Source organism: Rattus rattus, chromosome 3 (genome assembly GCF_011064425.1).
Source record: "Rattus rattus isolate New Zealand chromosome 3, Rrattus_CSIRO_v1, whole genome shotgun sequence".
NCBI lineage: Eukaryota > Metazoa > Chordata > Mammalia > Rodentia > Muridae > Rattus > Rattus rattus.
In genome coordinates, this window is record NC_046156.1 from 61,143,304 (window position 1) to 61,169,411 (window position 26,108).

A 26,108-nucleotide genomic window follows, 5' to 3' on the forward strand; every position below is an offset into this window, starting at 1 on the left:
CAGGGATGGATGGAAAGACTCCCCAGAAAAAGTTGTGCCGTGGTATGCCTGCAGCACAGTGCTGTTCTGAAGGTTAAATGAGTTGAAAGCATACAGAATGGTGCTTTGTGTGCAGAATCTTACATGCACTGCTACTGCTATTGTCACCTTTGTCTAACCCCCCTGTTAAGCTCTACTAATGATTCATGTTGGTGACTTAATTCTAACCCTGCTCAACTCTTGCTCTTTATTCTGTGTTCTAGTCTCCACTGACCGCCTTGCTGTTCCTAAACCACATCAAGACTGCTCCTCACCCAGGCCTCTCCACTGACGATTCTTACTGCATATAAGACACTTTTCTCTAGCATACTCTACAGAGATGAATCTTTGTAAACTTCAGGGATCTGCTCAAATACCATGTTCTTAGTAAGTTCTGCTCTGACTGCCCAGTTTAAAACCATGGTCACCTCATTATTCTGCTAGTTGTTTTCCATAATCTCTATGCCCTGGAACACAATGCATATAAACTATATACATACTGCTTGTCCATGACCATCTTTCCTACAACATCAGGGCAGGGTTTTTTGTTTAGTACAAGCATCTAAAACAAAACCTGGCATCTAGCAGAAACTCAACAAATATTTGCTGAATAAATGAAGACTATTCCCCCTAAACCAACTGTATACTAATAAACAGCCTGTCCTGAGAACTGGATATGCACTTCCAACTGTCAGCAAACTCCTTAAAGTCATCAGAACCTCTTAACACTAGCATGTCCAGCACCGAATGCTAATCATCTCTTGAAAACTCCTACCCTCTCTTCCTCATGTGACCCCTAACTCAGTAACAGCATCACAGTCTCTCCAGCTCTCAAGCCTTCAGTGCAGCTCTCACTGTTGCTCAGACCCACCCTTTCTTCTCCCCCACCTCAGTTACTCAGAGGGTTGTTTAAGTAACTCTTCAATCCATTCCTTCTTGTCTGTTTTTATTGTTTCTGCCTAATTCAAATCTTCACATGCTTACCTGTGTGGTACGTATGTACGGTGTGTCCTTGTTTTGTTCTAAGAGGGAGACTCTCTGATAAGACTTTCTCTCAGTCTCTTTTCTCTCTAATTTATTCTTTGTACTATAACCAAAGTTAACTTTTTCCTGTGTTTTGTTTTTGAGACAGGGTTTCACTGTGTAGACCAGGCTTGCTTTGAACTTACAGAAATCTGCTTGCCTCTGCCTTCTGAGTGCTAGGATTATGTGACACCATGCCTAGGAAAGAGTTAACTTTAAAAAAAAATTAACATGTTAAAGAGACAATAACAATAGTAAGTTCTTTGATTCCCTTTATAAACTACACCTTGTGAAAACTGTAATTTTTATCTTATGTGTGTGAATGTTTTGCCTACATGTATGTATGTGCATCACACGCTGCCTGGTGTCCGAGGAGGTCAACAAAGTTGCGGACAGTTGTGAGTCACTATGTGGGTGCTGAGAACTGAACCCAAGTTCTCTTCAGAGAAGCCGATGCTCTTAACTGCTGAGGCCTCTCTCCAGCTGCTAATGAGTGTCTAACCCATCAGCTCCTCTCCCCTCACCAACACTGTGGTCTAAGTCACCATTATCTCTCACCTGAACTATGACAATATTCTCACTTGGTTTTACCAATGGCCAATATAATTCTGTTGAAACAGATTAAACACTTAAACTCTAAAAACTATTCTTATACTATTAAAACTTCCAGTGACCATAAGGAATAAATTCCTTACCATGGGGAGCAAATGCCCCCGGACTCTGCTTCCTGTCCCCCCAGCCAGCTCTCATCACTCAGGGACCACTCTTCCATCTCGCTCACTTCCCATTCCACCACTCTCTCTCCTCTCTCAGGGTCCTCTTGTAAGCTATTTCTCCTGGGTAGTTCTCCTGAGAGCTTCATTAGATTTCCCTCTTCAATCTCGTAACACCCTTAGTTTTTTTTTTTTCTTCATGTGTTTATAACATGAAAGAAATATTTGGAACAGAGCCACACTCTGAAAATGGGTCAAGGTTCAAATCCTATGTAATTTTACTGCAATTACATAACACAGCGGCAATTATATACTATATCCAGTACCTTGCAAACACCGGGCACACTGCACACACAATGAAACATATCCTCTTATAAGAGGATGACTATCATTTTTCCTTAATTTTGAGTGCATTGTTAGACACATGTGTGGTATATGTGTGTGGTGTGTGCATACAAGTGCATATAGAGGCTAGAACAAGTGGGTGGTATAATACACAAACACACACACACACACACACGTAGTGTGTGCATAAAGGCTAGAGGTCATGATCAGGTACTTTTTCTTATGATTATTTTAGTGGGCTAATCTAACTTTTCCCTTCCATTACCTGAACATAAATTCACGGTGAAGAAAGCTACCCAGTACATACAAGGCGAGCGGGGGAATTTGCGGTCTTAGAACTATGGTGGATCACACAGAGTAGACCAATAGAAGCAACTAAAATGGAGGGCATACAGTGCTCAAAACATTTTTCTGATCACCTTAAAATGTTTCAAATCACCCTAATAACATGAGATTTTGCTTTCTCTTTCCTCATTCTTTCTTTACCTTCTAGAAGATCTCGAGCCAGCCCTGGCTCTGCACCTGTGGAACGAACAAAATCCGACAGGACAGCATCCATGTCCAGGGTCATGGGGTCATCAAGTACTCTCAGGCAGCAGGATGTGACCAGAACACAGATCAAACTCCAGGCTCTGACCTGAAAAGGAGATACGTGTACAAGGCTCAAGTAACAGAAGAGCACACAGCCCCATTTCACAACAGTCTCTTAACCAATGGTAAACTGTTCTGCTTCCTTCGTTTGAACTGAATTTTGAAACAAAGAATTTTAAATTTTTCATGAAGAATCACAAGTCGCTGCCCTAAAAAGCTCGCCAACCTGCAATGTTCCTTAAATGGAACTATGCCCATTTCCCTCCTGAAACACAGTTATTATTAAGGGTTTTGTTTTTGTAGACAATGCCTCATTATGTAGCTCAGGCTAACCTCAAACTTGTAGCAATCCTCCTGTCTCAGCCTTTGAATGCTGGCATTACAGGCATGTGCCACCATGCCCTGGCTTTCTTCTGAACTTAACTTTAATCACTCTCTGCCTAGCCTTTGATTCTCATGTCAAATTTTTGGAAGCAGAAAGTTGTGTGTCTTCTTTACCGATATATCCCCAGAATGAATTACTTGACACAGCACAAGGCACATTGGCCCTAGTAGATAACTTATTAAGCAAATGAACACTATACAGCAGATGACTTCAGGGCTGACTAATATTCTCATGCTAGTTGAGAAAACAAGAAGAGTAAAGTGAATGCTGAAACTACTCAAAATAAGCTATTTCGCACTCTGAGTGGAGAGCCCAGAGGCTCATCACAACAGTCACTAATTGCAGAAGTCAGGAAACAATCAAAAAGGGGTTTCTCTCTCCAGGATAAAGGAGTGCCAGTACCTGAGAAAAGGAGTACCTGAGAAAAGATCCCTTCTCTCAGACTTGACTTTAGCAGAAACTATGTCCCTGACCTGACAGCCTGGCACCATGCCAACATTCCTTTGAGGTTAATAGTCCCAGCTGAGAAAGCAAAAATAGGGTGGAGAACCACCTCTGACCACATTCATCAGCCTCACAGAGTTCTGTAGAAGGGGCTCGTTCATAAAGTGCCCAGGCATCCAACTGCCTCACTGCACCCACTAATCCCATCTTTTTGGAAAAGACAAAAGTAGAATTGTTGAAAACAACAGATGAATCAGACAAAACATTCCTACAAAAACCTAAAGCATAAGAATGACCCCCAGGTATTTTTTTTTCTTCACTCCCCTTCTATCCCTGAATACAACTTGTTTAGTAGTACGATCTGATCCCATTTTTCAACATTTTTGGGTCTAGTAAAGCAAATAGCAAAATTTTTGTGGGTTATAAAAATCTCGTCTCTAACCTGATAACTGAATTGTTTTGTTGGTGGCAATTCTTTGGATTTTGGGGGTTTTATTTTTGTTTTTGTTTTTTTTGAAAAAGAGAAATCACTTTCTTATAGTGCTCTAATAATACAAGATCAATGGGTACAGGGCATGATTTATTCATATCCCTAGCCCAATACTGAGCAAGGTCTCTACAATATAATAGGTAGTCAATAAATACCTGGTGACTAAATTCATTATAAACAAATGTCTAATTTTCATCTGCTACAATATCCTAAGCACCAAGCCAGCATTCCTGAGGTCAACAGTCCCTGCTGTTAATCTCATACGAATCCAGAACTACGTGAAGTTCTGGCCATGCTTTCTTTCTATAAAGTGACCCAGCTCCCTTGCAGCTTGTGCTTAAGAATTAAAACTTCAAGGCAGGCAGCAAATGGTACACATTTCTAATATCAACACCCAAGAGGCAGAGGCAGAAGGATGGAAAATTCAAAGCTACAAAGAAAGATCCTGTCAAAAAGAAAAAAAAAAAAAAGATTAAATGTTTTCAGACTTCACAGGTGAATGAAAGACTTTCATGTCCTAATGAAGTGAGAATTCTCTCCAAAGCCCATTGTATTCACCACTTTGTCACAGGACATGCGCACCGTCCAAGTAATAAACACATACACAGTCCAAAATTAAGAGCCAAACACATAAAAAGTTCCAAAATGGACTTCGCTCTTTGCTCTTAAAAAATAAAGCAAGGTAGAGGTGTGTGGTAGCTCAGGCCTTTAATCCCAGAATTCTGAGAGCAGAGACAGGCAGTTCCCTGAGTCTGAGGCCAGCGTGGACTTTGTAATGACTTCTAGGGCAGCTGGAGCTAGGGGACCCTGTCTCAAGCAGAAAGACAGAGCACTGTGAGCTACTGTAACCGCTTTCTGAAAGGATGTGGGAAAGATGCAACAAGCACACACAGCACTCAGTGGAAAGCAGGAGGCTTGGCTAAACCACAGGCATGCAAACAATTTCCAGTCAGATACAGGCCCTGAGAAAACCATTGGTGTCGTAGCATCTGGGATCTTACATGGCAACAGAAGGTAGGTCATTCAGTTCCGAACATCTAAAGTAAACAACTCCTATCTGGAAAGACTGGCTCTTCGGCAAAAATGTGAAGCACTAAAGCAAACTTCTTGGCAGCACATTCTTGTATTAGATTCTCCAATGCATGGTGTGGACTGTGCCCTTTGCCCAACAGGTAAGGACAGCAGCTCTTGTTACAACATCACAACACCTGGCTGACACTTCTCAAATTCCAAGTGAGGATACTGAAGCCCACTATGAAGACTCGGCTAGCTCTGTCTCAACACACAGGAAGGGAAACCGCAAATGAAAAACACAACACAACCTTCAGCTTTTCAAATAAAAGGGAAGCAGCACTCCCTGACTGTGTGGTTTATAGACCGATTGAGTCAAAAGCATCCAGTTTTCCTAGTAGATGGGCTATCAGCAATTACTCAGTCCCATGTCTGATCACACCAAAGAACTCTTCTTTTACATCTCTAGCAGATCATCCAGTTCCCAAGTGAATATAAGCTCTGACTGGGAACTCATTGCTTTCAGATCAACTGGAATAAATTGTTTTTTCTAAATAAAAGCCAAACCTATCACCACATTCCTCCCCCAAATAATGTTCACATAATGGTTCTTACTCATTTCTACTGAACAAAATTGACTCCTGAGAATGATGGACTTTTCAATGGAAAATATTAAATCATTACATAATACTTGTGCAGCCCAACATCATTTTCATGAGCTAGGCCATTTATAAACTCTTTCCCTGGATCTGTATTTACTTGTACCTATATTCATTTATAAATGTTGGTGTTGACCACAACTATAAACTCAACATGCTGCATAAACAGACTATTTTGCTCAAAATTTAATTCTGCCTCTGGCCCCTGCTTCCACCTCCATGTTCCTCTCCTGAAGTGAAGACAGAAACCAAGAACCAAAAGGAACAAGTTAGTGTTCCTTAAGCTCTTTCAATGACAATACAAACAGCTGTATACTCAGCAGCACATGAAAGGCGGTGGGTTGATCCCTGGCAACACCTTGGCCAACAGCCACATACGACCTTCATACCATCTTCATATGATCTTAGCTGCTCAACATCACAAACAAAAAGCCAGGTGAACCGCTGGTCTGGATATAGGAAGTCTGAATGCACATCTTCCTGCTAGCCTCAACTGTTTCCTGAGAGGGAGCACAATCACACTGGTTAAAGGCCCATGCTTCCTCGTTTTCCTGAGAAACTTTAATGCTCATCTGTAATCCATCTAGATACCTTAGAGTTTTATAATGTCTAAAAACTTTCATCTCTATTAAGATAATTCAGATGTAGACCCTGCCATTTCCTGAAACCATTTCCTCTGGCAGTCTGAAATTCTAGCATTTTACTGTACAATTTTTTTTTTTTTAAAGACAGCCCCTCTACACAGCCTTCAGTGGCCCAGAGCTTCCTCTGTAACCCAGGCTGGCCTTCCACTTGTAGTGATCTTCCTACCTTTGCCTCCTGGGTACTAGGATTACATGTGCAACCACCACACCCAGTTTCCAGTTCTTCTCCATTCTAAAGCTACTTTCTTAGTCTCTACAAGTTCTACTCCCTTAACCACATTATACTTGGGGCAATAAAAAGTCCACCAACTGCCAATGGAACACTGGGCACTATGCTCGAGATTAAATGTGAATAGTGAGCCAGACACAATTCCCATGCTAATAAATATCTACAGTAAAAAGGGAAATACTGGAGACGAGAATGCCATCTCCTGTAAGGAGGGAGGAAAAGCCACAGGGACATGTTATCTAAGAGCTGGACAGTGAGCAACTGGAGAGACACACGGAGATGAAGATGGCTCCAAGCCGATTTGTCAAAGTTCTGAACAGAGGTGAGAGAGCTGTAGAAAATACAGACCGGACTTAGTAGACCCTAGTAAAGTTTGAGGCGTTTTCCAAAAGGGAATGATAAGCACTGTGAAAGCACTATGTGAGCACGGGTGAAAAAGACTCAGACATGAATTACTATCATACCTGAGTGAAAGGTTTTTAAAGACTTTTGCTGTTGCTGTTGTTACAATCATACTGATTGTAGTGGGAAGAATCTGAAACTGCACAGTGGGCTTAGGAAATTACTGGTAAGGAGATGTGATGAACTAGAGTAGAATGACAGCAGAGAGGAAAACTGAACAGATTCTCTTCTTGCCCCTCCTTGCAGAACTGAAAGGGAAACCAATGACTGATCATTTAAATAATCTGCAAAAACCTAGTTTCTTTTTAAAAGATTTTCATTTTATCCATGAATCTCTTAACTAAATGTATATATGTATACTACATGCATGGCTGATGCTCAGAGGCCAGAAAAGGACATTGGATCCTTGGAACCTAGAATTATAGATAATTGTGAGCCACAATATGGGTGCTAGGAACCAAACTTGGGTCTTCTTCAGGAGCAGCAAGTGTTCTTAACCACGAAGCCACCTCTACTGCTCAAAACCTAGTTGTTTCTTCTTCTTCTTCTTCTTCTTCTTCTTCTTCTTCTTCTTCTTCTTCTTCTTCTTCTTCTTCTTCTTCTTCTTCCTCCTCCTCCTCCTCCTCCTCCTCCTCCTCCTCCTCCTCCTCCTCCTCTTCTTCTTCTTCTTTTTAAAATTGGTCCACAGAGCTTTTTAATTTGAAATGTACAGAAGAAATGCATTTGTATACTAGATAAAATGGATTTATGTTTAAATATTTATTTTAGTTTAATGAATTTACAAAAATTTAAAGACCTTATCACTGTGGTAACAAAGTTCAACAAATTGTGTGGTTTAAATACCATTTGGCAGTTTTACACTTTTATTAATCATTTTATTCATTTAATTTCAAATAATATTCCCTTTCCCTGTTTCCCCTCCACAAACTCCCCACCCCCCTCTCTCCCTCCCTTTGACTCTATGAAGGTATTCCTCCATCCACCCACCGATTCCTACCTCACTGCTCTAACATCCCTCTGTGCTGGGGCATCAAGCCTCCACAGGACCAAGGGCCTCCCCTCCCACTGGTGCCAAATAAGGCCATCCTCTGCTACATATGTATCTGAGCCATGGGTCCCTCCATGTACACTCTTTGGTTAGTAAAATCTAGTTTTTTATCATTCTGTTTTAGCTACCCAACTTGGATGGCTCCTCCACTCAATTCCTCTACCACTAGATGGAGTTACTGAGCAAAATAAGAGCAAATAATTCTGTAGATCAATGTGTAAAATAAAGTGTATTTAGTTTTCTCCCTTTCATCAAAACACCACTGTCTTCTACTTGACTGTTAAACCATGTAGTTGCCTCAGGACCATCTCACATATTCACCATTTTTCCTGAGCCTCCTAGCCAAGAAGCTATCTCTTGCTCTTGCTGCACAGAAACAAACAAAATTATAAAGCAAGGCAAAAGGACCTCCTTTAGATGTTCTCCCCTGCCCATCTTGCACATTTGTGGTGGTTTGAGTAAGAATGACCCCTACAGGCTCACTTATTTGAATGCTTAGTTGGCAGGGAGTGGCACTATTTGAAAAGATTAGGAGGAAGTGTGTGTGTGTGTGTGTGTGTGTGTGTGTGTGTGCGTGTGCGTGTGCGTGTGCGTTGGGGGGAGTAGGCACTGAGGTTTCAAAGCCCATGCCAAGCCTGGATTGTCTCTGTCTCTGTTTCTCTCTCTGCCTATGGAACAGTGTGGGGCTCTTCAGCTACTGCTCTAGCACCGTGCTCCCACCATGATAATGGACCAAACCTCTGAACTGTGAGCAAGCCCCAATCTAATGTTTTTTCATAGGAGCTGCCCTGACTATGGGGTCTTTGCAGCAATAGAATAGTGAGTCAGATGTTACTACTCTATTCTCAAATATACCAATCCCTTGATGCTACTTTCTTAACCTATGCCTAGTTCTCATTCTACTCACATGGGCTCTACAGGAGGACAGTGGCATCGCAGGCACCATCACTCAATCCTCCTCGGCACTGCTCTTCCTGCAGCCTCCTAGATCACCTTGTGGACTCTGCCTGTTCCTGCACTAAGGCTAATGTGCACACAGTTCTGGCCATAAACCCTCCATTTCGTACTCTGTAGCATCTCCCTGAGAAACTTCATTCTCAATTCTGGCCACCCAAATGCTGATGATTTTAAAGGTATCCAGAATCTCAGATTCTTTCTGCCTTGCCGAAGAAGCCGCAGACACTTCAACCTATACACATTAAAAACAAATTCTCCTCTCCTCTCTGTCCTCCACCCTTTCCAGCTCTCAGTGTTTTCTAATCTAGCAAGTGGAGTATCACTCCGAGCACTGGAGCCACAAGTCAGGAAGGCATGCTGGACTTTCCTCTTCTGTCTTACACTCATGAATTACCACTCCCAGCTTTTCAATTTTACCTTTACAGTCTCTTAAATCTATCCAATGCCTTTAACGAGCTTTTACATCTCTTTTGAAAACTAGGACCCAGAAAAGAACTTCCTTACCTTTCATAAACACTGATCAATCTCTATAAATACCTAATGTAAAGAATTATTTAATATAAATGACAATATATCCAAGTGCTCAAAATTCCTCAAAAGTTCCAATGAGCAAGTTTAACATCTAAATTCTGTGCATCACACAAAAGCCCATTGTGACTGGGCTCTCCCTTCCATTCTCCATCCAGTGATCGCAGTTGCTGTGTAGACTGTCCCCTGCCTGAAAGGACTGCTGGGCTCTTTCCTCTTCTCAAGGACCCACCTGAATGCCACCTCATTTGCCAAGTGTTCTCTGGACTCCACTTTCCTCTTGGTATTCACAATAGAACTTGCCCTCCACATCTATCATGGTTCCTGTGTCTCACTCACTACCAGGTACACAACTGTCATTCCAATAAACTGAAATAATTTGTATATTTCTATAGTACCCAACTACAGACAGACAACACACACACACACACACACACACACACACACACACACACACACACGCACACGCACACTCACCAGTATTACACATAGGCAACTTTATAATGGTTTACCTCAAAGACATTTTGCTAAAGATTTAAATTAGCTTCTTTTCCTTTCCCTAATGACTGTTTAACTCCGAGTAATACTGCATTAAAGCCCATTTGTACACACTAAGATCCCAACAACTTAGTAACAGAGAAAAGAACCTAAAATTGAATAGTGGTGGAAGATAATAGGTCTCTGTTAAGATGCTTGAGAAACTACTGACCCTACATTCTCTCCTTGACACTCTCCTCCTAAGCCTCCATATTCTCACTCTGCACACTCTCCTGGCCCCACCAATCACTACAGCAGCCTCTGCATCCTTCCAACTCCTCTCAAACCTCACTGAAAAAAAAAAAAAAAACACTTAAGATTCAAGAATTTTCAAAGGTCAGAGACTCCTCCATGCTTATGATGTCAACTCCAAGGAATCCAGACACAGAGAGAGGAGGGCAGGGGCACACAATTCTTCATAAGGTGGGAGGGAGTGATGAATGATTGTTTTGGCAAGCTGTCTGGTTAATACAGGTCCTTCCAAAATATATTAAATGTAACCTTTCAGAAAGAAAGAGAACATGCCCAACTTCCACTCTTAAGGGACCCATGTAACATTAAATGGGAACAAAGTGAAAGACTAAAGCTTTAGACATTATTCCACTTAAATTTCCAAACAATTCTAAGAAGTTTGTATCTACACATGATAATGACAACCTCACAGAGGTAGGGGAGTCCCTCAACATCACACAGCACTAAGTAACTAACCTTACTATTTACAAGTCACTCCATCCACAAAAGACCGGTGCCCGCTCTAATAGTGCACTTCTCTGGAGAGGATGGAAGAACCCGGCCACTCTATGCATTCACACACGAGTGAGTCTACCCTCACTGCTCAGACCGTCTCAACTCCACACCCAAAGAACTGACTCTGGGTTCAGACACTTCTTGCTACACATCTAGATCGAACATTTTAGGACTGTGTAATTCTGGATACTTTGTGCCACATTTTCTTCACATATAAAATGGAAAGAAAAGGTTCATAACTCTTGTTTTGATTACAAATATTTACAATCTTTAGTAATACCTGAAAGATATCCTTAAGAAATGTAAACTGCGGGGTTGGGGATTTAGCTCAGTGGTAGAACGCTTGCCTAGCAAGCGCCAAGGCCCTGGGTTCGGTCCCCAGCTCTGAAAAAAAGAAAAGAAAAGAAAAAAAGAAAAGAAAGAAATGTGAACTGCCTACTTTGTGCCCAAATCTTTGTCACAATAGTCTTAGCTCCACCAGGACCCAACATAGCTACCTGTCATTTCTTCCAGAGTTCAGTCCTCCCAAATCAACCTCCAGACCTACACACCTTTTCTTGTTTTTTTTTTTTTTCATGTTTTTTGTTTGCTTTGTGTGTTGTGGGGATGGGGGGTACTTGGTGTTTGAAGAAAAGGTTGTATATAGCCCAGGCTGGCCTTGAATTCTGTGTTGCCAATGACCTTGAACTAGAGGTCATTCTTTTTCTACGTCACAAGTATTGGGAATAGAGAAAATACCTGGTTTTTGCAGGGCTGGGAATTCACTGCAGGTCTTCATGCATGCGAGGCAAGGACTCTACCACATGCGGCACATTTTCAGCCCCGCTCATTTTTGTTTGGGGATTTGTTGTTTGTTTAAACACAGATCTTACTGTGTAGCTCAAGCTAACCTCCAACTCATTCTATAACCACATAGGCACTGACCTTGCATCCTCCTGTCTCAGCTCCCCGAATAACTGAGATTACAGGCCTATACTACTATGCCTAACCACTGTTTGTTTGTTTTAGATTAATGTATACTTTACATACTTTCTTCTTTCTCCTTTTAGTCAGGGCTGAGAATAGCCCAAGAGTGGGTTTTCTTGGGTTTCTGTTGTTACCTTGGGCTTTGGCTTTTGAGTTAGGGTTTCATGTAGCCCTGGCTATCCTAGAACTCACTATGTAGACCAGGCTGGCCTGAAACACAGAGAGATCTGCCTGCCCCTGCCTCTGGGATAAAAGGCATGTGCCACCACACTCAGCCAGGATTGGGTTTTCAATAAAGTCAATGTTTAAGATATCCTACAAAAACCAAAGTTCTACTTGAGCCCTTTAAAAAGCGACTGCTTAATTTCATATACACTACTAACAAAACAATAGCAAATCAACAGCCTACACTAACTGTAAGACACACTCTCTCTCAAAGGCCAACTCACTAACTTTTAGTAACTCCCGGCCCCTGCCAACTAGTGAGTCCCTAATTAGTGGTCATTGTCTGTCGGTTATTTAATATCTAGTGAATAGAAAAATCAGAAACAAGGAAAATCAAACGACTGTGCTGTTGTGTTAGTTATCCATATAAAATCAATCTGTATTATAAGTCTCTTTTGATAAATTAATTTCCTTCCATATGCAATAATTTTAGCTTGCATTAGACGAAGAAGTTTTCCTTTTATACAAGTAGATACTTCAGAGACAGGCACAGTGGTGTGTATTTGTAATCTCAGCACTCAGAAGGCTGAGTCAGAAGGAAGATTTTGAGCTCAATGTCACCCTAAATTACACAGAGAGTACCACATTAGCCAAGGCTATATATTGAGACCCTAGTTCAAACAAACAAAACAAATTAGAAACTTCAGATCGAAGATTTTCATCACTTTCTTTTTAGTTCTGCATCTGTCTTCTCCTAACATCTCTAACCCTCCTTTAGACGCTATGTAAAGCACTTCCCTTTGTTATCAGCTGGTCTTTTAGGTACTTCACCCTACCTCCAACTTGATCATCAGTCATTTATTCAAAAATTGCCAACCTAGTCTATCATCTTGTAGACCCTGATTTAATGGCTGGGGATACAAAGAAGAGGAGCCACAGAACTACCTGCACGGAGGGCAAACCTGTTAGTGTCACTAGCACAGGAATGGAATACATACAGGAGCAACTGCTTTCCTCAGATGAGTGAGAGACTTGGAGTCTTTAAGGACTGCAGGAGGCTAGAGGACAAGACTACATTTCAGTGGAGATCCTTAATGTTGGCATACTTAAATATTCATACTTAAAACAGACTAATAAATTATTTATTGGTTTCAAATATTTACCATTTTCTGATGTGTCCCATTGATACAATAAAGGTATATTTGAACAAGTATAATTTATGTGTATAACTATGAGTCTACTTAATAACTTTGTAGTTTTATTTGTGAAATACTTTGAAAGATCATAAAAAGAAGTTTCAAATTATAATAAGACCCACCTGTAATCTCAATATTCAAAAGAGTTATGTGGGAAAGCTTCCAAGTTCAAGACCAGGCTCAGCTACCTAGTGAGTTCTAGGCCAATCTAAGCTATATATAACTATATAACTATGTAAATATATAGCACATATATATATATGCTATATATATATATATGCTATATAACTCTATCCCTCAAATGTTTTTAATTAAATACTCTAAGGTTTTTACTCTGTGCTTTCTGCTAGCTGACACATATACTCAGAGGCACTTGTTAGACTTAAAGGATATGCAAATGGCAAGGCAGCTGGACCTGATCAGGGATTCTGATTCTGACCTGGGGTTCATACCAGTTCTCCAAAGAGTTAGGAGAAAAGCACATCTGTTTAGTCACACAAACTCTACATGCTTATTGACGCTGCCTCTTAGCTATTCACTGTCCTTCCTGACAACTGTCACCCACTCGCTCCACAAATGCACACATATCAAGGTGACAGTAAGGTACATGCAGTCTCCAATCCCAGTCATCTCCAGCACTACTGGGTCTCTTTCCAGGTTGTTCTTGTAGTATTTTGATTTTCTTTTAAGAACAAACAACTTGGGGTTGGAGGGATGGCTTGGTGGTTAAGAGCACTGGCTGCTCTTCTGGAGGACCTGGATTTGATTCCCAGTAACTCTGTTACAGCTCCAGGGAATTCAAGGCCCTTTTTTGGCCTCGGCTGGCAACAGGAAGGTACACAGTACACACCCATCTGTGTAAACGAAGCAACTACACGCATAAAATAAACATGTACATAATTAACATCCTATGTGAACAAAAGTAGGGAGGCTCAGAAAGTCAGTGTTTTCCTGTCATACTTTAGAATCCTGGACTTTTAGAACTCTCTTATCAGAGATCATTTTATTCTAAATATCAAGTTACAGATGACAAACACTGAGTCAACTGAGTGAAGTTTGACTGAAGTCACTGTCCAAACCAGAGCTAATTAGTGATAAAAACCAGTTCCCAAAACAGAAATCTAGTGACACTAGTAACCATTATCTAATGTCACATATCACCCACTTTCAAACTCCCAGCCCCCTACCCCAGTATCCAGCTAAATCTCTGACTTCTACAGATTAGTACCAAGGAAAAGATGTATACTTAAAAAGTCAGTATCTTAAGCACCCACATTCAGGAAAGAAACCACCTGTAAAGATTATCAGAGAGGCCTAACAACACAAAGCACTCTTGTGTGCCAATCAACACTAAGTAAGACAGAAACTCTACTTGGAAGAACTCTACAACATCATATCCCTAAGGCCTAAAGCAAGAGGGTGAGATAAAATTATGTATCATAGAAATATCATTTTTATTTACATTGACAGTTTGAAGCTAGAATTTTTTTCAGAATAAACCTATTTTAATTGAATACACTTGTTGTATACTAATTAAAAATCACTGCTGAGTTTTGAACAGGACAAAACATAACCTAAAACCAAGAGAGAAACAAAACAACTTTTAACACATTATTTCTGTTTTGGCCCAAGTGGAAAGCCTAAAGCCTCAAAGCAGCAGTAGGTGTCCAACACTCATTCAAGCTAGTTCACTTCTTAGAAAAACTTGTCCTCTTCCTCAGGAAGGGCCATCATCAACTGAGTGGCACCCAAGTGCAAATTCTCCACTGATGGACCCTTAACCTCCTAACTCAGTGTCAGTCAGGCTGCAAAAGGGAAGAGTACATAAGCCAATGCTGCCTTCTAGAAGTTTATAATGGGCTAATTCCAGAAAAAAAAAAGGGGGTGTGGGGATGTCAGCCAGCTTCCTTTTTTGAACAAATATTTACTGAGTATCAGAAATCAGAGACAAAAACAAAACAAAATATTTTTTAAAAAAGCAAACAAAAATTTTTTTGGAAGCTGGAAAAACTTTCCTCCAGAGATTTCATCTAATCTCAAGATGAAGACTGGGCTGGAGAAATGGCTCAGCGGTTAGGAGCACTGACTGCTCTCCCAGAGGTCCTGAGTTCAAATCCCAGCAACCACATGGTGGCTCACAGCCATCTGTAATGGGATCCGATGCCCTCTTCTGGTGTCTGAAGACAGCTACAGTGTACTCATATATATAAAATAAATAAATAAATAAAAAAGATGGAGACTGCTGGAAGCAGGAATCGGAGCACAGAGGAGCTAGGGGAGAAGTGGATGCCGGATGTCTCGTCAACCGAGCACATCTTCTGCAAAGACTAAGGCAATGGGAGAAAAACAAAAAAAGTCAGAGAAAGATAATGGTTGTAAACCAAAGGAGAAAAAAAGCACAAGATACCGAGACTCCAGGACACACTTGTAGGAAAAAATCAGATACTTATAAACAACTCCTTTTGCAGGGGCTTTCTCAGATCAAATGCCCAAATTGAAGATTGTTCCTGACTCAGCCAAAGAGGCCAGGGGGAAGAAATCTCTCAAAAAAATGAAGACCAAACCTAGGGAAGCCTCAGGTGACAGTTCCCCTGGAAATCATCACTGTACCAGAGGAGCAGATACCTACTCTCATTGAGGAAGTCAGCACCACGATGGTGACTACATGTGCCTCCAAGGCACTGTTGGCATCTTGGCCAGAATCGCAGCCAATGCTAAGAAGTTCGAGGCAGTGCCGTCCAATGCAACATCGGAGACCTGTGGGGAAATGTGTGGGGTTCATGGGACAAGCCTTCCTGCAACCTCAAATGGTTGGATTTGGCTGCATTTCCACGCTGGACAAGCCTGGTACCCTATAAGAAAAGGAAAGCGATTGCCCTCTTTCTGCTTCCTGCCTGCACATTTCCACTCCCACACCTGGAGGACGTGCTGTGCCCCAAGTGTGTTCATAGGAACAAGGTCTTAACTAAGAGCCCTGAAGGAAAAAGGACAGATCTCTTAAGTTTGGGCTAGATGCTGGTATCACTCACTCTTGTGGTTATGATCTGCAGTGCTGCAGCTGACACTGAGACTGACGGAAATCCACATCTACGCCTTTGAAGGTGCCCATCTCACCCAGGAATAATGGGATATTGTAAGTTAGTAGATGCTTAAGTACAAGTAGTTTGGAAAAAGCCAGTGAGGCCACCAAAAGGTCCACCTCTGCTCACTGTGATGACTGGACACTGGGAGTGGCCTCCTCATCTTGTATGAAGATAAAAAAGCATCCTATGTGTTTGCTGCAAGTAGGTCCTGGGGCAGGAGTATGACATCTCCAGATATAACAGTTGCTGGTCCTGTCACCAACACAACGGGGTCATAGTCAGTTCAGCGTCAACTGTAAAAACTTAGTTTGTGCCTATAGCCTCTGTGTGTCCCCTTCCCTGGGGTTGTAGTGTAGTTTTTAATGCTTGGGTTTGTTTTCTGCTGTTGTAAAATATTATACCAAAAAGTTTAAAAAAAAAAAAAAAAGCAAAAGAAACCATAAAGGGGAGAGAAATCTTCAAAAATCTACTGAACAGATTATTATAGTTGTTTATTTCTCTCCAAGAATACCAATCATTGGGTTGGAGAGATGGCTCAAAGGTTAAGAGCACTGTCTGCTCTTCCAGAGGTCATGAGTTCAATTCCCAGCAACCATATGGTGGCTCACAGCCATCTATAATGAGATCTGGTGCCCTCTTCTGGCCTGCATGTGTACATGCAGGTGGAACGCTGTATACATAATAAATAAATCTTAAAAAAAAAAAAAAAGAAACACCAATCATTGAAAATTACCTATGAAGTCCTTTGATGACATACCTAATCAAATACTTTAATCAAAGACATTGTTTATTCAATCTTACTACCTTGAAAGTCAGACAGACACTGATTTGGACCAACACATTTGCTTTCTATTCTACAGGACCCATATTAGAAGAATGTGATTTGTCTTATCACCAACTCCAAACTGTTTACTATGTAGATAAATGCTTGCAAAAGAATATGCTAAAAATGTTTAAGGTCAGGTGGCATGGTGTATGCCTAGCAGTTGTGAGGTGGAGGCAGAAAGATGAGGAAATTCAAGGTCATCTTCAGCTACCCAGGGGGGGCTAGGCTAAATGAAACCCTGCCTATTTCCTTCCCTTCACCTCCCAAAACAACAAGTTCTGTTAAACTTGCTTAGAGACTCTAGATCACGGGCACAAATGCAATGCAAATAAGAAAGTCGTTGAGCTCTTTGTGCATACAGAATAGACAGAAGTAGCCTATATAGCATCAGACAGAGTTTTCAGAAGAAAGATTGCTGCCTTTCCCTCTCCCACAAAAACTACAAAAGCATCAATTAGTACACAAGTTAATATCTCATTGGTCTGTGTCTTTCCTTAAAACTAACCCAGGAAATCAAACCTAAGAATGAGCTGTAACCATCATTTTTAGTGGTAGTAGTGTTGATAGTAGTAGCTACTGGCTTTAAAAATAGAAAAGACATAAACAGAAACATAGAAAAATATCTCAAAAAAATCAAAAAAAGGAAAGAAAAATATCTCGAAAATCAAACTCAGTTTTACCTAGAATTCAAAAGCAGTAAGTACTCTAAATTCTACCAAAGGGCCAGTAATTTATGACTAACTCAAGGAAAACAAAAATCACAAATTTCTCCTTAAATTATACGCTTAATAGACCAATTGGATCCAGTCTGAAAGTGTTAGGTTCAGATCCCCTGTAGAGCTTGAAACTACAAAACTTTGAAATTCCATCCTTTCTTCAAAAGCTTTACCTACAGTTAAATGCTTAGTACATCTTTTTTAAAAAATAGTTTTTATTACAATTATTGGGCAGGGGGCTGCATGTTCCACAACTTGTGAAGGTCAGCTCTCTCCTTCCACCATGTGTATCTGAAATACCAAACTCAGGTCAGCCTGAACGGTGGCAAAGGCCTTTACCCAGTAACCCATCTCACCAGCCCCAGGATATAATTTTCTAATGAAAAAATACTTAACAAACAGGAAATGTCTGAGGAAGACAAACTGGCAATACGTGGCACTTTTTACAGTACTTTTTAAAAGATTTAACATAAAGTAGTGTGGGTACAGTGGCGTATCACTTTGATATGCCTCTGGGTAACTCAAAGGCAAATGTGACAAGATTTATCTTGAGGTGGAATTCTAAAGAAAAATTCACAGAAGCCAGACTGTGTGCAAAGGAACTTCTGAAAGACTGCAAAGCCTGAGGAGCGGTTCACAGAAGACACTGTGATAGAAGAACACAGGTCAAAGCCTGTGATCAAGCCTGGCCCTGGAGTGCACAGTTATCCCCTTAAACAAAAGAGGAGAATATGCTAGAGATGACATGGTCTGACCAGCCAGGAACACTCCCAACAGCCAGGTATGGAGAACAGGGAGGGAAGACTACAGTGTCAGCATGGCATGTCTGACCCAGGGAGCCAGCAGGTACACCAAGGGAGAGCAAGACCATGCTCCCGTTTGGCCATGGGTAGTAGGTCAGAACAGATTAGGTCAGGCCCACTGGGTACATCAGGTGTGAAGAAATGTATGGGGGCTATGTAGTGCTCCAGGATACGGAAATGTAACGACTCAGAAAGAATGAGTGTTCAGGGAGTGGATTAAGTTAGCATCTCCCATTCATGCTTTGTACCAATCCTTGATCTACCGAGGAAGCAACTTTCTGTGCTGTATTAGACCCTGCTTATGCTTGACTTTATTCTCTTTAGCTGTTCACCTGACATTTGCTCAGAACAGGTGACAATGGACATTCAGAGTACTTCACCAAGGTCATCTTTGTAAGGCACTATTTGTTATGGGATGGTGGTTCAGGATGTTGCCTTTCCCTCCCTGTCTTCTGGAAAATGTTTTGTTATACAGATGACATAATGCTAACCTCTTGAGTATTTTGCAGATTTGGAAAACCACCAGAGACATATACAGTGCCTCTGAAGGAAAGAGGATGAGAGATCAGTCTGCACTACACAAGGGTCAGGAACAGCTGTAAAATTCTTATGGTATTATGGTCTGGTAAGATGCATATAATACTTGGCAATGGTATTGACAAAATCCTACAAGAGCCTGTGCTTATAAATGTAATGAAGCAACAGGCATTCCGAGGACTCTTGGGATATGGGCAGATTTTCATGTCCCATCTTACCTAAGCAGTCTGTCCTCTGTATAACTTGATAAAAGCTAAGGAAAAGAAAAAAGTATTCCAACTAGAACTACATGGCACTGCAGTGTCATGAGTGCTATATGGGACTGGGACAGAAAGGTTCAAGATGCTTTTGAACAAGCTAAGATCCTTGTAGGACAGGCTAAACAGCTGTGTGCCCCACTACCCCAGTGTCCCTTCCTGTCAGAAGTCTCCAGCCATTCAGAAAGCTATAGCTGGTGGCTATGGCAAAAGCAACCCGAACAAATCATTCCAACTGGATTTTGGTTTCAGTCATGAAAAGGACCAGAAGCTATGTACACAACACCCACTATGAAACTAACTGCATTCTCAATACCAAATAGTTCTAATACTTACAACTTTGATCCTACCTAAACTCTAGAACACAAATGAAACCCAGATTCTCTGAGTCTTAAGCATTTATACTGCTTTCTAGTAATTTCTAAAAGAAATCCTTGTGCCTCTTTTAAGACTGTTGAATACCACCTATCCCAGGCATCCGCACATGGTAACGCTGGCCGTGATTTAAAATGAGTCCTCTCAAGCTCACGGTGGCTCACACCTTTAATCCCAGCACTTGGGAGGCAGAGGTGGGCAGAGCTCTGGGAGTTTGACGCCAGTCTGCCTGGTCTACAGAGCGAGTTCCAGGCCAGCCAGCCAGTACAATTACACAGAAAAAACAGGTCTCAAAAAATCAAAACAAATAAATTAAACTAAATGAGTCATCTCTTTAAAAATATAAGGAACCAACTTAGAATACAGATAAAACTAATCCTGGCTAGGCAGAGGACACCCCATTTTTTATGTTCTTCCCATTCTCAAAACTCTTTTCTTGACTTGTGATACAGAAAGTATTTTCTAATTGAATAAACTGAGAAAGGTAAGTATAACCAAAATATTTCTGTTCACATAGTCATCTGGGAAAGATAAACATCCCAACTGGAGACTAGTGACACTGTCACAGTGTACTACTCACTACTGAGCAATAAGAAAGAACATGAGGAGAGAAACTTTCAGGAAGCCAAGGAAACAATCTTCCCAGTCTTCAAAACACAGTCTAGAGCAGGCTGCTGTTCAGTTCATTCCAGGCATGAGTGAGTGGGGGGAGAAAAGGCAGTAAGGAGCAGGTGGGCTTCTCAGCACAAAGACACATTTCTTTCTCGCATTCATCAAGAGCCTTTAGAACAAAGTAATTCAGGAGGTTCTACCTATTTTTATGGCTTGATTTACCTATGTATTTAAAGATTGTGCAATGTATATAAATGACAGCCTAATGTAATAATGGTTGCACACATTACCTCTGGCGTCCATCAAAGCTATATCTAAATCCTGGCTCTGTCACTCTTCTGCTTGTAACCTTGGGCAAGCGCTTTGGCTTCTTTCTAGCACTGGCAGGAACCTTATATTTTAGTATTAGCATCTTTAACAGTGCCTCAACAGCAGCAGGGACTATTTTAAATAAATCCCTCTGTAAGTGTGTTAGAATACCTACCCTAGGGAACTAAGGCTTAATTCAGGGTAGGAGCTACCATCAAACAGTAACACACTCTTCCTTGTATTTTCCAGCCAGGTTGGAGGTTATGACAGAGACCCTGGCAAAGAACAAAATGGGATACAGTTCCTACAAGCCAAGTGTTGGAAGGGAAAGACCAGAAACCTGGTCAGAAAACCCAGCAAACATAATCTTGGCAGATGAAATCAGGAACAGTGTCAGGCCCTTACAGTAGAATACAACAAATGGTGATTTATAAAATGTTATTCTGAATCCTTGAGCATCTGTCAACATGTAGACAGAATTGTGACCAAAAAGAAGTGGGGCGAGAAAGAGCCCTATCTTAACGAGTGCTTATTTATTTATTTATTTATTTATTTTTTTTGGTTCTTTTTTTTCGGAGCTGGGGATCGAACCCAGGGCCTTGCGCTTCCTAGGCAAGCGCTCTACCACTGAGCTAAATCCCCAACCCCTGCTTATTTATTTTAACACCAAGTCCAAGTCTCTAACCTGTTAGCAAAAATATTCACCTGCTTAACAGTACTCACTTCCCTTTTTAGGTAAGAGTCCATGTAAGTTGTTTTTAACTGTTGACAATATAAACCAGAGTTGAATTTAAGACCTACCTCTATTCCAAAACCACATTGCTTATAACCCGCTAACCCAAGCGGCCACCCCACTTGCAAGGGAAAAACTATTTCATCTTTAAAACTGAGAGTCAGAGTTTTAAAGATTAAAAAGTCAGATTTAAATTCAAAATCCAAAGGAATCTTTCCCTTTGAATACAAAGAACATTCTCTCAAAAGAAGACAGTGCTAATTACTTGTTATAGTGCTCTCTGAGCATGACAGCTGTAAGCATCCAGTTAGTGTTTAAGTGCACAGAAAACCTATCTAGAACTGAAACAGCTTGTGGTTAGACATCATCATAATGTGGTCTTTAACTTCCCATTACATTTCCCAGGCATCTGATCTGCATTTTTAACCACCACCTACGTTCTCCTAAGTAATATGATCCAGTAAAAGAGAACACTGAAGGACAGTCAGGAGAGCTCCAGGCCGAGCTCTACTGCTTACTAAAGGCAAACAAACTCCTGACTTCAACTCTCACTTCAGTACTAACTGAAAATCTCTGGTTAGAACCAGTGTTTTCCAAAGCTTCCCACCAGGGTAACCTTCCCAAGGAAAGTATCTAAAGCAACCCAACTAGGTTTTCCTATTGTTCTTAACCATTTGAAAATATGCACATTACTATCTATTCCCTTCCCACAGTAATTACTGAATTTTATTTTCTCCCAGTCAGTCAAATCCCTTATTATTCATGAGAAATACCTTGCATACTTGCATAGAATGCTACATGAATTGATTCCTCACTTGGTATTTAGTGTTTATGACTTTGCCTTAATATTTATCTCTCCTGTAAGAGTTTAGTACTCACAACAACCAATTACTAATAGTGTTTGTTGTTTACTTCTGTCATGGACAAGTAATTCAAATTTTCTGGTCCTTGTTTTCCTCAACTAGAAAATGTAACATATAAAATTCCTTTAGTTCCAAAATGCTCTATAATGATATATGTGCTACATATTCTACATTTGTTTCTCATGGTGTGTGTGTGTGTGTGTGTGTGTGTGTGTGTGTGTGTGTGTGTGTGTGTAAACAAGTCTTATTTAACCCAGAATGTGGCTTCCCGCAGTACCTAGCTTCCTACTTATTACTTACTCACTGGGTTCTACTGCTCACTGTCACTTTGGTGCGTCTACCCAGGATGCACAGGAGACAGGAATGCATCATCTTCACCACTCAGCAAAAATACCAACAGAAATTTACACAATCTTAATTTTCATGATGATGTGAAAGAGAAGAAATTTTAAGTTGTTAAAATGAGATTTCTTTCCTCCAAACAATAGGAATTTATTTGGGGATCAAAAGAAGCTAGGATAAGGCAACTCTTCAGTCTAATTTTCAATTTCTATTGTCAGTATTATGAAAAGAGTTATGGAAACAACAGCAACCAAGTATTAGGGACATCAGACTTGCCCCCTAGTAAGTAATGGGAAATCAAAGGAATAACGGGCTCAACAGACAGGTGAGCTACTCCCCGTCAGAGGAAACTGAAGCCAATGCTCACAGAGGGCTTTAACAGCAAACAAAAACTTGCTGCCTAAAATGTGCACTTGTCAGTATCACACTTTCCCAATGTTTGTACCTCTGTTCTTCTAAGTAGACTAGCTCCATATAACATCAAGTTCAACTAACACTAAAGCCTCAGAGAAGAAAGCTCCTTTTTCTTTGGTGTTAGCTGCTAATGATTCAAAAGGCACAAAAGTGCCAAGCAACCAGAGCTTCAGGGACTAAGCCACTACCTAAAGACTATACATGGACTGACCCTGGACTCTGACCTCATAGGTAGCAATGAATAGCCTAGTAAGAGCACCAGTGGAAGGGGAAGCCCTGGGTCCTGCTAAGACTGAACCCCAGTGAACTAGACTGTCATGGGGGGGGGCGGCAATGGGGGAGGGTGGGGAGGGAACACCCATAAGGAAGGGGGAGGGAAGGGATGTTTGCCCGAAACTGGGCAAGGGAATAACTTTTCAAAATGTATATAAGAAATATTCAAGTTAATAAAAAAAAAAGGCACAAAAGGAGTAACTCATTTAAAATAAAAATAGTCTTGACTTAAAAACAAAACAGCTACTGCAGAACACAAAACTGACATTTTCGGCTACATGTTACATATGATGTTACCCAATAAGCTGTTAGTATATAGCCTGGAGCTTACCCAGAACCCTGTACCAGGTTTTGAAGAGTTTAGGAAAGAAGCTCCTGTCTTCAGTCCTATTCTGCAATACCTGCTTCTTTGCTCTCCCCCTGACTTGAGCATTTTCCTCCCCAGCCTAAGACTATTCTGGAAACCACAAAGTAATAGACTAAAACTTCTTCCCTCTTCCTTCCCCAAGTCCCTAAATAAAGTCAAAGGCCAAAGTCAATTTTCTCCAATTCCAGATCCCCCTTGCTGAGATGAGAAAGGGGACATGGAGATAGCTAAAACAGGAAGTATGGGCGGGGGAGAGTTATTTATAAGACATATAAACTTATCAAACCTAACACAATCAATTACATATACATAGTCATAGCAAAAGTTTTCATCAAAGGCTTCCTGGCCAGAGCTAAACAAGTTACCAATTGAGCTCTTTCCCCAGCTCTAATTTTTAACATCTTGATTTTGAAGGTGATAACTGAAGCCACTCTAGCCCCACACCATCCCTTACAACATCTCATGCATGTGATCCAAAACAGATACTCCATCAAATTTTGACCTAACAATAACTGTAAAGATCAGTAGTTGAAATAAAATTCAGAAGTACATTTCAGAGATACAATTGAATTAGGTATTATCTACTTCAAAAATGTCATGATATTGTGCTTCAGAACCCAAAGAGGAAATTGAACTTCATGTTAAACATATAAGTTTATGTATATAAAATTATCAATATTTGACTGTTTTTTAATCTGCATATTAACAATTTCAGCCTACCTTCATCTCGTACTTGGGGGTAGGGCAAATCACTGAGACCCAAACAATGTTATAGTAGGACTCTATACTGCAGAATGTGTTTTTGAAGATTTTAAAACAATCATCTGAAGCTTTTGAAACATCCTGCCCTCCTTAATTAAAAAGAAGAGGAAGAAAAGAAGAAGAAGAAGAAGAAAAGAAGAAGAAGAAGAAGAAGAAGAAGAAGAAGAAGAAGAAGAAGAAGAGGAGGAGGAGGAGGAGGAGGAGGAGGAGGAGAAAGAGAAGGAGAAGGAGAAGGAGAAGGAGAAGGAGGAGAAGGAGGAAAAGGTAAAGGAAGGAAGGAAGGAAGGAAGGAAGGAAGGAAGGAAGGAAGAAAGAAAGAAAGAAAGAAAGAGAGAAGAGAAGAGAAGAGAAGAGAAGAGAAGAGAAAAAAAGAAACGCAAAAGTGAGATGCTAAAGGTGGGATTATAAACACACACGCCCACACACGTACATAAGAGAGACTGAGACTGTGTGTGCTGGGGGCTGGTGAATTTTAATATCCACCTCTAGCAAGGATGTCAGACCTTGGTGGCTGAAGCAGAATCTGATAGGCAGTGAGTGTGTCTGGCCACGGGCGCACAGGAGGATCAAACGGCACCAGGATCAATTCCCAGGAGTTTCCCCACTTGGATGATATCACCTATCAACTCTTGCTTCAACTTCCAAGGAATGTATGTATGCTTTCATTCCCTGCAGGAAATTAGTCCTGAGTGTACTTAATGGCTATCTCAATATGGTTTTTATTGCAAAATGTTTCTTCATAAGCTTTATTTTTATAGGGCCATCTCAAAACTTAAAATTAAGAATTTACTAATGCAATGGACACTGTTATTTATTTGTTAATATGACCATTTAATCACTAATCATGACTAATGATTATTAAATGTCTACCTAGTACTAATTACTGTGGTAAAACCCACAAAGAAAACAAAAATAAAAGAGACTATCCCTGCTTTTAAGGCACTTACAATGCTCAGAAGAGGTATATCAAATGCATAAGTAAGCCAAAGTGTGAGACTACACAAACACCACATGACAAATACCAATGATAGTACAGCTTGGCAGTGGGCAGCCGGTCAGATCGACTGGAGGACAGAACAAGAAAAACCTCTGTAAAAAGACCAAACGCTGAAGCTTAAAGGTTGAGTAGGGATGCAACAGTAGTGGAAGGAAAAAGTAAGCTTAAAGATTGACAACTGTATTTGTAAAATATTTTAAAGATTACAAGACATACTAAACCAAGTTTTATAAAATATTAATCTTCTTTAAATTTGGATTGTGAGCTCAAATTACCTGTTGGGGCTTTTTTCCTAAAATTTTCTAAAAGTTTAAAATAGCTCATCAGGTAAAATTGAAAAGTGGTAGCACACAACTTTAATCCCAGCACTCAGGAGGCACAGGCAGGTAGATCTCTGTGAGCCTAGGCTAGCAGGTCTACAGATCGAGTTCCAGGACAGCCAGGGCTACACAGAAAAACCCTCTCTCTCAAAAAACAAAACAACAACACATGGAAAAAGAGGGCTAGGTAGTTGGGACAATGGCAGAATCACAGGCTGGGGACACAGCACTTGCCTAGCATGCAAAGGTGGCCCTCAGGTTGACACCCAGCACTGCAAGAGGAAAACCAGAAATGAGATCTATTAACAAGTGCACTAACAACACTCAGAAGCAGGTTACATCCCCTAACCTTTTAAGGCCGTGCTTTTCACGTTTCCGAATGCTGGGACCCTTTACACAGTTCTTCATGGTGTGCTCACCC

At 40.8% G+C, this 26,108-nt stretch overlaps 1 protein-coding gene and 1 pseudogene across 1 annotated transcript in view; one reads left to right on the plus strand and one right to left on the minus strand.

The window, feature by feature from the left end:
• The window catches only part of Otud7b (OTU deubiquitinase 7B), a 55,553-nt gene that overhangs the window by 19,780 nt on the left and 9,665 nt on the right, over positions 1 to 26,108 (minus strand). Inside the window, 1 exon segment of the mRNA XM_032897704.1 lies at positions 2,586 to 2,736. Within this exon segment, the coding sequence (XP_032753595.1) occupies positions 2,586 to 2,670 (85 nt within the window). The 5' untranslated portion in view covers positions 2,671 to 2,736.
• Positions 15,331 to 16,110, plus strand: LOC116895794 (annotated as a pseudogene).